The sequence below is a fragment of the Octopus sinensis genome, linkage group LG3 (genome assembly GCF_006345805.1).
Source record: "Octopus sinensis linkage group LG3, ASM634580v1, whole genome shotgun sequence".
NCBI lineage: Eukaryota > Metazoa > Mollusca > Cephalopoda > Octopoda > Octopodidae > Octopus > Octopus sinensis.
In genome coordinates this window covers 116,746,495-116,759,984 of record NC_042999.1, presented here as the reverse complement: position 1 = coordinate 116,759,984, position 13,490 = coordinate 116,746,495, and the positions used below count along the sequence as shown (strand labels likewise).

General features: G+C 30.4%; 1 protein-coding gene across 1 annotated transcript in view; it reads right to left on the bottom strand.

Moving 5' to 3' along the window:
* Positions 1 to 849: 849 nt before the first annotated feature.
* The window catches only part of LOC115209524 (transcriptional coactivator YAP1), a 97,006-nt gene continuing 84,365 nt past the window's right edge, over positions 850 to 13,490 (bottom strand). The window contains exons 5-6 of the mRNA XM_036501667.1: positions 7,382 to 7,491; positions 850 to 5,110 (exon numbers count right to left, since the gene is read on the bottom strand). Of these exons, the coding sequence (XP_036357560.1) occupies positions 5,030 to 5,110; positions 7,382 to 7,491 (191 nt within the window). The 3' untranslated portion in view covers positions 850 to 5,029. The remainder of the gene's footprint in view (positions 5,111 to 7,381; positions 7,492 to 13,490) is intronic.

Below are 13,490 nucleotides of genomic sequence, written 5' to 3'. Positions count from 1 at the left end.
TAAAATGGAGTCAGTGTTGCTGTAAAGAGTAGGTCAAATGTTTATAGCACATTCACATTGGGCTTTCATCATTTGGCAGTCAGTTACTACAAATGTTATCTGTGGTAAAGCTTAGCACAGAAATCTAACAAGAGAGAAACCTATGACATGGGCCATTTTTTGAGTGCCTACTATGTTCACCAAAATGACAAAAATAATCTCCAAAACATACAAGAGATAAAAGTACTAATTATTTTAAGTAAAGAGAGAAATATCAGCCAAAATGAACAACTTTTAACTTAGAGTGAATAGCACTGTCAAATGGAAAGTTACTGCTCGGCATTAAGGAGTTAATTCAACATGTTAATTACCAGTCCTGGAACTCAACTAACTAGGTTTGGGACAAAGGGACTCATTATATATACATATTTAAGTTTTTTCTTTTGTTTTGTAGTTTTCAATGCATTGAATATTTTATAAGAAAGGGGGATAAAAATTCCAGTTCACTGATTGTAGTTAATTGGTTTTTTATACAAATATAAAAGGGGACTTTTGTTCATTTTTTTTTGTTTTTACTGTAAAAATGTAAAAAATATAACAATATTTTATGGAATTAAAAAAAAGGCAACTGTCCAGATGAATTAAAAGACAGTTCTAAGGCAGTGGAAGATATATATAAATATATAAAACACTAATCTCAGAATGAGATGTATGAGGAGAAATAAAAGTGGGGCTTTGGCTTAGATATGTTTCAACAGGGATTCTTCAAGGTTACATTTCATCAGTGCGGAGGTGAGCATAATTACAAAAGTCACCAATTGAAGTAAGGTTTGAGTAGATTGACAACAACAGAATCACTAAAGCAGTTAGTTATACATTGTTATTTTTTCTCATTTTTTTTTATTTATTTATTTTTTTTCATGTGTAAAAAATTTCATTACAAAAATATGTTGCACAGACTCTCGCTTCCTCTACAGAGGAAAGAAACCTCTTTATAATACAGCAGTCCTTAGTCAAGTCTGTGAGTTCTATGTCATTGTAAGAAGAGGAAAAAAATCCACACACACAATTGCCACCACAAATTATAAAGAAAAAAAAAATAATAATGAAGGTGGAAGTGTAGAATTTAAATGTGAGCTGTGACAAACTTGATAATTACATATGTCTATCTGCATTCATAAAAGCACATAGGTTTTCTTTTAATATATAGGTGTAGTGAAAAAGTATACATTTTGAATATGTACTCCAGAGATGATGGAGAAGTTTTATTTTACAACCACCCACCAACATGTTATATATGTTTATGGGTGTGCGTATCCTATGTGTGTATCTTATATAAATGTATTCATTCTATAGAAATTTAAACCCATTTCAAGAGTTCACAGCATATAGTTAACTTTTACTTAAAAAAATTTCTTCATATTTTCAAATCTTAAGACATTGTTCTTTCTAGTAATTTAATTCTTTCTAAGAGTAAAAGTTGTGAAAGAAAACATTCTTCTGTTGTGCTGTTAAGTTTTTCATTCTGCAACTTATCTATGGCACTATATGTTGTCTAAATGACAGCAAAATGGACATTCTGGAATGTTTCTTTCTTTATAAGGGCAGATTCAGTAACAAATAACTATAAAATAGTTGGAGACAGTTGATTTTTCTTTGTACGAAAATAAAGTAGTTTTTTGTGTTTTTTAGTACTTTTTTATTATTAAAATCTTAACTTCAACTTTTCAGAGCAATGGCTTCTTTGTGGAATTCTTTTTCTTTTAATTTTTTTTATTTATATACAAGTATATATATATTTTTTTTTTCAATTTTTGGATACAATTATATATATATATTATATATATATATATATATATATATATATATATATATATGTGCCACCTCTTTTTAAATTTTTTTCTTCAATTTTCAATTTTTTTTTGAGGCATATGGCATTTGATGGGGCGGGGGAAATGGGGGGTAAGTGGGTTTTATGTGTGTTTTAAAGTGTGATATTTTGTTCAGGGTCAATTTTGTAAAACCTATTAGAAAAAAAAGTGTCAATTCTCATTATTGGAATTTATTTTATATTCATTGTTATCTTAAATTTTAATTTAATGATGGATATAAAGTATAGATTTACTGAATAGAAGTAATAAGATGTTTCCGAAGTGATAGGAGTGTTAAATTTGGGAGGAAATAGTAGATGTTTAAAACAAAACAAGAAAAAAAAAAAAAAAAAGCAAAGAGAATTTCATCTCAACTGTGAAAAGTAAGATGACTACATAATAATTTTTTTCTTCAAGAAGTTGATTAATGATATATAGCAACAAGAGCATAGATAGATATTCTGAGTAAAAAATAGATAATTATTATTTGTCTAATTAAAAATATATACATGTATGTGAAAGAAATGACCAGTTCCTAATATGTAAATATATCTTTAAACATGCTCATGATGTTGTCCTGTGGTTGTTGTTCTTAATTTTATATCACTTTTCACAGTTTGACTTCTACTGTTAGTTAAAAATATAATAGAGTGTATAATAGCTTCATTAGAAAAAATACACAAAGAATCATTTCAGGTTTCATTAAAGAAACAGCACCAGAATTTTTTTATATAAAAATACTGGAGATATGAGATTCATCTAGGTAATTTTTTATATATATATATATAAAAAAAAAGGTTGCAATTTAAAAGGTTGAAGAAATTTATCAACTAGGTTAATTAATAATTGCTTGCAATGCTGTGAAATAAGCATTGCTTAATCTCAAGGTAAATTTCAAAAACAATGCATCTCGAGAATTTTCAGTAAGAAGACATAGTAAAATTACTTGAGGCAGTTAACGTTGATGATTAAGTACTAAAGCATTTAATGTTTATTAAATAAATAAAAAAAAAATTGCCACTTGATCAAAAAAAAAATATATATATATATTTTAAAGGATATGAAGATAAACTGATCCTGGCAAAATCTGTAAATTAACATATAGGTAAAAAAAAAAAAACATAGAGAACTCAACAAACCATGCTGAGTAAAGAACAAACTGTGTACTAAACAACACTGTCAAGGTTGTCATGGGTTAAATAACATCCCTTCTTTCCCCGAAGACCTATTGTAGATTAAGAATTTTAAATAACTTGGCCATGTAGGATTAAATACCAATTAGTTTGTTGAGAGTAGTTGAACAATGATTCTAAAGATATAATAATTACATTGTTTAATGATATATAGGAAAGACTTCAGATCTTAATGTTATAACTGATAGAGCCTATAGTTAATCTTTTATTACATTTATTTTTACCAACTTTTTAGTATCTTGTTTTTTAAACTAATGCAGTCTGACCCTGCAATTAGTTGAAATATCCTTCACATGACATTTATTGCTTTCATCTCTATAATAAATAATTTAAATGTGCATGAAAGTCTATATATAAGACATATATGCCTTGGGAAAAATGAAAAGGCTTACATATATATATATATATATATATATATATATATACATACGTATATGTAGAAGCTTTAGATAATGAGATACGATTGTTTAACCCTAACCACCCGTCATGTTTTCCTTCCACACAGTAGAAGAGTCGAGAGCAACATAGCACTAAATGATAACTGCCTAGAAATCATATATAAAATAATAATCTTTGTATTTTTGTATGCCTTTTTTTTCATACTTTGGTAAAAAATAAAAAAATTAGAATACATTTTTACATTTTAGTATAAAATGTGAGAGCTATCCATGTAAACACTATGTATGCTTATACATATATATATGCGTATATTCACATACATGCAGTTACATACATAGGTGTATTTATATATGCACATACACTTATTCCTATGTTTTTAGAAGTTTCTTTTTATTTATTTTTGAAATTTTTTTTACTTTTTGTTGACGTTTTAAATTTCAGTATAGAAGTTTTATTAATCCATTATAAGAGACTCAGAAAAGCCTACAGTGATTTTAAAAAGAGTGACTAAATTCAAATATTTGCTCGCAGTGATATTCTACCTTAAGATTCAACATTACTTATAATATAAACTAACACTAACCGATATGGTTTTCTTTTTTTACTTTGAAAGATGGTGCACGGAAAGATAATTTGAGGAACTGAAACAATAGTATATACATGCCTAATATTTGATATATATTCAACTACAAATGACAGTTGTCTGTAAGGAATAGGAAGACTGATTTTCATATATATATATATATTTATATATATATATATGTATATTTATATATCCATATATCTCTGATTTGGTTTCATTAAATGCTGTTTTAGTGTTTTTCTTTTTAATTGTTTTGTAGTGCATGTTTTCTGTTTATTTTTCAGTTAGTTTTTAATCGCTCAAATCATCTAGAGAGATAGATATATCAACTTTTCCAACATCGTTTTCAAATACTAACTACCAGAGTTATATATAGTTAAAATAATAGAGGGGGGGAAAAATGTTGGGGAGGAAAAAAAAAAAAAGAAAGAAAATATTCACTCTTTCTAGCTTTTCCCTGAAATTTAAAATATATGTATAATTATATATATATATAAAAGAATTGTGAAATACACATTATTTGGTTTGGTTTTGTATATAACACAATATATTATTTTTAGATTACCACAGATGGATAATTAACCATGAGCTGTAATAGAGAGAAACTCTTCTCTATTGACAACCAAACATGTGAGTCTATAGAAGTCTGTCTTGATGCATCTGCTTGAATATATACACAGATATCATCATATATATATTTTATGCTTTGTGACCTTCTTGTGTACGTGTATGTGTTTGTATAAAGTTATGTTTCTCTAGATAAATTGTGTACCATAGCACTTAGTTCAATTGTAATGTCCCCCTTTACATCCAAATTTGAGTCGGTTAACAATAATGATTCCTTGTTTTCTGCCATTTATCCAGTGGCTCTATTTGGTGTGGCAGTTTTCCATACTCTGCCAAATCCAAGAGTTCTGTGTTTTATATACACACACATATATATATATGTTTATATATCTATGTTTGATAGCGGTACTGCCACTATTTTCTGGTTCCCTTTATTTTCACAACCATAACAGACCATCTACTTTAGAATTACTCAATACAGTCTCAACATCATTTAACAGTTCAGTTGTGATATCTTCCTGCAAGAAAAAAATAAAAAAAGCAAAGATGAAAAATTTTTCAAAAAATTACGGTTAAAAAGCATTTAAAAATTAAAATCTAAACATCTTTGTTTATATTTTGTCAAAAGAACTAAATATAAATTTGCTAAATTAAGCCAAAGTCTATCACATATGAACCTCAGTGAAACTGAAAATATCTATCTTATATGCAGTAAAATAACTAAAGCAAGTGTGTGAAAGAGAGAGAGAGAGAGGAGAGAGAGAGAGAGAGAGAGGAGAGGAGGAGGAGAGGCTAAGGAGTTACAAACAGAGAAAGGGAAAGAAAGGGGGAAAATGACAGGGAAGTGAGAGATAAAACACTTGAATTCCTGTCTTTTATTCCTAATTCATGATTTTAAATGGAAATATTTAAAATTTCGTGCTCTTTATTTGAATCTGCAGTGGATCATCAAAATTTTTCTCTTGGTTTTAGAGTTTAAATTTATATGAAGAGTAGTTCAAGACAGTTTTGTTAATACAAATTATTCAACGTAATTTCTGTACATTATGATAGCATCAATTAGACACAGTGTTAGCCATAGTATGTATTAAACCAGGATCCCACCATTGCTTAAAAAATAAATATCCTGCTTTCTATATTATAAGTGGTATCTATAGTTTTATATGTGCATAAGTGATAATGAGTTGTCTATTGCACATAGCAATGGAGACAGCATTTCACATTCAGGAAATTTGATTATATGGTAATACTTTTACATATATTATCAGGGCTCTGACTTAGTTATTTATATCAGTGCTTCATGATAAGATAATTTAGTCTTCACGTAGGAACTGTTATATAACATATCATCATTAACTACAAATTTCTCTAGTTCATTTTTATTCATAAGTCTACCTTCTTATCTAATTGGCGGTGTATCCTCTTCTCTCTCTCTCTGTTTCTCCATCAAGTTGCTCTGTTAGTTTTACTATCTTTGTATTTGGCTAAAACACTGACATGTCATTTAGATAACTGAGTAGTTATATTTTAGTATTTATTAAAGGAAAAAGAACTATACTGTATTTAATTAATTCTTTAAAATACAGTTTACTTCCTGAAATCTATCATAAAATCTGAACATTTTTCACTTAGGGATTTTCTACAAGCATCTAAAAAAATCTACAAATATGTAATAAAACAAAAAAGCACTTGTTGTTAGATAAGTTTGACCTGAGTAAATTTCTGCTTGTGCAAGTAAATAATAACTTAAACTACCTTCTTAATTATCACATTCATTTATGAAACAAGATTTTATTCCTCTTGTACTAATTTCCAAGAAAAAATATTTCAACAACAGGCATAATTATAATTAATCCTTTTGTCACCATATTTCTGCTGAAAATTAGTCTTTGTTTTAACTAATTTGGAAATAATAAAGTATGTAGTGAAATAACTTTGCCATTATTAAGCTGGTGTTTGAAACACAAATTAACATGAAATTTTGATGGAAAGTTTTAATTTTAGATCACTTTAAAATAGAAAGTTTTGTATCAAATAACCAAGGGTGGTCCCAAGCAGTTTGATATGAAAACATGTTAAATAATAAATGAAAGGGCTCATTGGTTGGGCTTGTTACAACATAAAGGATCATGTACTGAGCCATTGCTTAAATAATATACTTCATCAGCTCATATTATGTATCCATTCTCAAAAAAAGGTAGAATACCTCAATGGAAAATGAATATACACACACAGCATTTTCTCAGTTCTTTCATAAACACTTTTGGAGGATTAACATCAACATAATGCTTTGGAAGTTTTGCACATTAGAATGTCAGCAACTTAAAGTGGTAGTAAGTTCTCTAATCATGACACTAAGTATGCATAATCCCACAACACAACTGTCTCCAAGAATGATTCATTTCAATTTCCTCGCTTCTCACACCTTCAATTAATGTCTGTAGGTACCACTCTGGAGAGGCCACAATGTTAAATGTACCTTAAAAATAATACATGAAAATGTGACCCTTTAAGGATTACAAAATATTTCAGTCTTGTATATGTGTTTTGTGTCCTACATGGCTATACATGTCTGTGACACAATGCCTTAACTAGGAGTTAAGTGAACAAGGAAGAAATAAGGCAAGTCTTTCTGAGAATATATTTAGAAGACCTGATACCTATTCTTTGAAGATTTAGAATTTCATGTCTTGCCTAGAAATATTTAGATACATACATCAACAAAATCTAATAAAAATGGATTGGGAATTCATAGGAAAGCATAAAATCAAACATAAAATTGAACTTACTTGTAAACTTGGAACCAAATCATCGCTATCCATATTTGTGTTTTCACCACTGTCTCCAACATTCCCAATGTCCATGTTGCCAAAGTCACCTGGACTTTGCATTTTGTGCCCTAGTTAGAAATTCAGGAAGATAACACTATTAATTTCTTTAGGAAATATGATTGGAGTCAGTTTTGTTTTTTTGTCACAGTTCACTAATTATATATTTCCCACACTGGATTGGATGATAAATAAAAATTTAGTCATTGTCAACAAGAAGCAGCAATTAAACCAAGTCAATATACTGAAACTAACATAAAAGTAAAACATATTACTTAAATAGTATCCTATGACAAATTCCCCAAAACCTCATTGCAAAATAAGGGTAAACAAAAAATAGTAATTGTTTTGTCAGTACAAAGTAATATTGAAGAAACGTTAAGCTACATCTGCCAGATATATCATACAAATTTAAGGAAACTTGAGTGTAAAAAAGGTGGATTTGGCTCCTAGCAGGAAAGTTATTGGTTACTACGTACCATACTGATGATGGCAATGATTTTCACTATGTTAAGATTAATAACACTGTTAAACATGACTTTAGATAATCATTATGAGAGAGGTGGGTGCTAGAATATGAAAGATATTCTAATAAGGTAATTGAATATCATCTAAAAGAAACAAGGTTAAACTGAATATCTAGGAAGAATGAAAAAAAGAAAAAGCTAGGAAAAAAACCCATTAATAATAATAATAATAATAATAATAATAATACATCTGTCTATCAGCAACAGTTTCTGTAATTTCAGACAATATTCTGACTTAAGGATTATCCCCCTTCCATACAGTACAATCAAGTATGATAAATTCTGTATTCCATAATACTGATTCCAATGTTTAGAAATTTATTTTTTACATCTCGATTTATAGCCCCCTCCTCATTTTTTGCTCCTGTCATGATTAAGTGCATGTATATTTATAAAACTATGCAAAATATACAATCAGTTCAAGTTAAGACAATGGTGATTGATAGCACACTTCAGAAAATCACAGCAAACGATGGCCAGAAATCTGGAATCTTCGTTTCTTTCAATTTGATTGGTCCATCTATTTTACTTTGTTGTAAATGGGAGAGACTCTTCCTTACCCATTCCTTTGAAGTATTGAGGTAATAGAGTGTCTCTCTCCACTTGTAAAAAAGATGAATAGACTATCCTTTGAGCTGAACCAACATATTACTGGTACTTTCATCAATGTCGGAGATATGAAATGCAAAGTCAACTTCAACTGGATTTGAACTCAGTGAGACTAAACAATATTTTTTCTTTCTCAGCACACAATCCTTATTCTGTATAATAGATATCATCATCATCATCATTTAATGCCCATCTTCCATGCATGCATGGGTAGGATGGTTGACAGGAGCCGGCCAAGTAGAAAAACTACCCTAGGCTACTGAGTCTGTTTTGGTGGGGATTTTATGGCTGGATGCCCTTCCTAACACCAACCACTCCACAGAGTTGACTCAGTGCGTTTTATGTGGCACTAGCACAGGTGAGGTTAGTTTTGGCATGATTTTTACAGCTGGATGCCCTTCCAAATGCCAGCTATGTTACATTGTGGACTGGATGCTTTTAATCATTTTGATTATATTGATTTATTTCATAGAAATGTGAAGTAATCGATATATTAAATCTATTCTCAACTAAGGAAACAATAATCATGCAATAACAATTTCTATTATGCTAAACATTTCTGTCTAAGACAACTAAAACACCCTAACTTTCATTAGCAGTAAAATCTTACTTCATTTCTTATATTTTAAAAATATTTTCTTCCAACTAATTCATTAACAACATTGTTTACATATAGAGCAGTTGCAGACAGTAACTATATAGTAGTTAGAACATGAATGTTGCCCTCTGAATAATTCATTTAAAACCAAGGAAAACAAACATTGATTTGATAGTGATTTGTAACCATTTTACAAACAAATACAGCACATACACATATGTTGTATGGTATAGTGTATACTGTTGAGTTATGTTAACATTCTAAACATTATCAGACTATATTTGGTAAAATAGTGAAAGCAGATTAAATGAATAAAAAGCTTTAAACGACAAAAATTATGTTAATAACATTTATCCATCTTTGTGGTAGTGTGTGAGATTTTTAATTAAGATATAACAGTAGAAATCTAAAAGCAAACATTTATTGCAAAGCCATAAATGTATTCTTATTTACTGAAACTAAGTATAAGAGGTTATACATTATTTCTCAGGAGCGTTTATTATTAAACTTGCAACATGCATATGCACATATACACACAACTATGTAGCTGAGTAGTTCACTTCTCAACCAATGGACCAGTCCCATTATGTGGCTTGATGGGCAAGTGTCTTTTACTATAATCCTGAGTCAACCAAACCCTTGAGAGATTATATGGTAGTCTGAAACTGAAAACAGCCTGTTTTATGGGTGCATACGTGTGAGTTTATATTTCTTAAGTCTACATACAAGCTTGTTCTTTGGTTCAAACAATGGCTTTGCTAATGGGCCATTTGCTACAAAAGCTTGTCTGGGCTTTTTGACATATTGTGTGATATTTGTAAACAAATAATTGCTCATTTTGATGTCATTTGTTTCCAGTTCTCCACATATGCATATCTGGGCTGTTTGCTGTTTGATAGACTTGGAGATTATTACCTCACTCTGAAACAGGTGGGGGTTGGCATATGGAAGAGCATTCAGTTGTAGAATACTCTGATTCAACGTATCTCACCTGACCCATGCATGCAAGTATGGGGAAGTAGATGCTAAATGATGATGATTAATCCTTTCGTGCAAAACAAGTTTGTTGCTATGGTCCTATTTCCAATTTTGGGGCATTAAGTGAGGAAAGAAACAAATAGTATTTTGTAAGAATGTCAAAATAAAATTAAGTCACTGGGCAAGAGACAACACACTACCAGCTTTTACTTTATATTTTTAGGTGTATGTAGTTGTCAGCAAATGCATCTGATTACTGTAATAATTGTTACTAGATATAAGAAAATTAACCAAAAACTGATTTATTCTAAGAAAGATAAACCATAAAAAATTAAATAAAAATTTGAAATAATCAAATCTGAACAATTAAATTGTAACTGTAAATAAAATGTAAAAAAAAAGAGCAATGATAACAAAGAAATGTTTGATTTCATTCAGAAAAGAGTTTCGATGTGATGATCAATCAGTAAACATTACAGCACATATCAGCCATAGGTTGAAGTGGTAGCAAAGAAGACATTTGAAATAAGCAGAAAGAAAGACCATTGTTGATTAAATCCAAGACTAAGGATATATACTAGTACTTTATACAAGCCTTCAAATTATGTATGTTGGGTGAATGTACACAGAAGAATATGCCTGACTGATGAGCATTAAAGTGTGACCTGGTGACACTTGAGATAAGGGGATAAATGGGAAGAGGAGCCGATAAATGTGAAGCTCTTATAAAAATGTAAAAATCCCAAAAGGACAAATAGATATGTACTATAAACATTTGTGTCATAGTGTACTCTACAAAACTCCATTGTCATTTGTTAAAAAACAAAAGAAGAAAAAAACATTTTTAATAATAAAGAAAAAAATGCTGATTGACTAAAAAATATTTTACTTCATTCAAAAGATTATTTTCAATGGGGAATATGCCATTAATGAGACTTTTAATTAATGAAACTTACTTTAACAAATATATTGAGACCTTTATAAAAACTAAGAGAGAAAAAGAAGGAAGATGGTTTTGTGTAAGTTCAAATTATCTGTTGTAGTAATTTAATTGTATAAGAAAAGAGGTCCCGAACTGACAAATACAAGCTTCAAAAAAAAAAAAAAAAAAAAAAGCAATAAAATTCCCCCTCTCTCTTTATTAATGAGAAAACAAAGCCGAGGTTGCATTCATTTAATCCTTGTTTCTTTACCATAATGTTGGGAAAACTTAAAGCCATCTTGTCAGAGAATTTGCAGACCCTTTAGAGCACAAGATAGAATGTCTCATAATATTTGTTCTGGCTCTTTACACTCTTTGCTAAGATCAATAACAAAGTACCAAATCAGGGTGGTGGACTGGTGGCACAGTAAGAATGTTGGTTCAGAAGATTGCTCTATCTCTTTTGCCTTTTGAGTTTAAAATCTCACCATGGGCTTAACATCACCACTACTTGGAACCAAAGGTGCCTTAAGTAGAGTTTCTCCTGTTGCAAACATCTGGGCCAAGTCTCTGGTTTGAAGATACTTTCCTCCTTCCCTCCAATCACTTTTGGAGGCCTTGAAAAGAGTCATAAGCACTGATTTTCCTAGTGGTTAGGGTGTTGTACTCATAATCACTAGACCATGGGTATGACTCCCAGGCCAAAAATCTTCATTTCATGTTTCTCTGCAATCATTTTGACATCTGACATGTGGCACACTCGTGCACTTATACAGGCAATGTCAATTTGATGGAGAGTGTGAGCTTATGTAAACACAAGCATTTGATCATAACAAACAAATCTTATGTGTGATTGTTCAGCATGAAATTGTAGAGCTCTCAACCATCATCTAATAACAGGAAAGTCCATAGTATAATATATATATATATATATATATATATATATATATATATATATATGTTTATATATATATGTTTATATATATGTATATATATATATTAATATATATATGTTTATATATATGTATATATATATTAATATATATATATATGTTTATATATGTTATATATATATATATATATGTTTATATATATGTTATATTATATATAATATATATATATGTTTATATATATGTATATATATATATAATATATATATTGTTTATATATATGTATATATATATATATATATGTTTTTATATATATGTATATATATATATATATATATATATAGTTTATATATATGTATATATATATGTGTTTTTATATATGTATATATATATATATATATATATGTGTTTATATATATGTATATATATATATATATATATATATGTTTATATTATGTATATATATATATATATATATGTTTATATATATGTTATATATATATAAATAATATTATATGTATATTATATATAAATATATATATATGTTTATAATATGTATATATATATATAAATATATATATATGTATATCATCATCATCATCATCATCATTTAACGTCCGCTTTCCATGCTAGCATGGGTTGGACGGTTCAACTGGGGTCTGGGGAGCCCGAAAGCTGCACCAGTCCAGTCAGATCTGGCAGTTTTCTACAGCTGGATGCCCTTCCTAACGCCAACCACTCCGCGAGTGTAGTGGGTGATTTTATGTGCCACCGACACAGGTGCCAGACGAGGCTGGCAAACGGCCACGCTCGGATGGTGTTTTTATGTGCCACCGACACAGGTGCCAGACGAGGCTGGCAGACGGCCACGCTCGGATGGTGTTTTTATGTACCACCGACACAGGTGCCAGATGAGGCTGGCAAACGGCCACGATCGGATGGTGCTTGTTACGCCCACAGCACGGAGGCCAGTCGATGCGGTACTGGCTACGGGCACGTTCGGATGGTTTTATTGTGTGCCACGTGCCACCGGCACTGGTACCACAAAGATACAAATCCATTGATGTTCATCTATTTTGATTTGTTTTGATTTGATTTTCACTTGCCTCAACAGGTCTTCACAAGTGTCACAAGAAGGAAGGTATGCACAGGTGGACTGACTACGTCCCAGGTAGGGGCCATGGGTTATGGCCTGACTAGTCTTGCCGGGTCTTCGGATGGTGTTTTTATGTGCCACCGACACAGGTGCTAGATGAGGCTGGCGAACGGCCACGATCGATGGTGGGTTTGTCATGTGCCCACCGCACTGACTACAGCACTGATGGATTCTTGTGTGCCACAGGCACTGGTACCACAAGATACAATTCCATTGATGTTCATCTATTTTGTCTATTTTGATTTGATTTGATTTGATTTGATTGATTTGATTTTCACTTGCCTCAACCGGTCTTCACAAGTGTCACAAGAAGGAAGGTATGCACAGGTGGACTGACTAGTCTCCGGGTCTTCGGAAGGTGTTTTTATGTGCCACCGACACAGGTGCCAG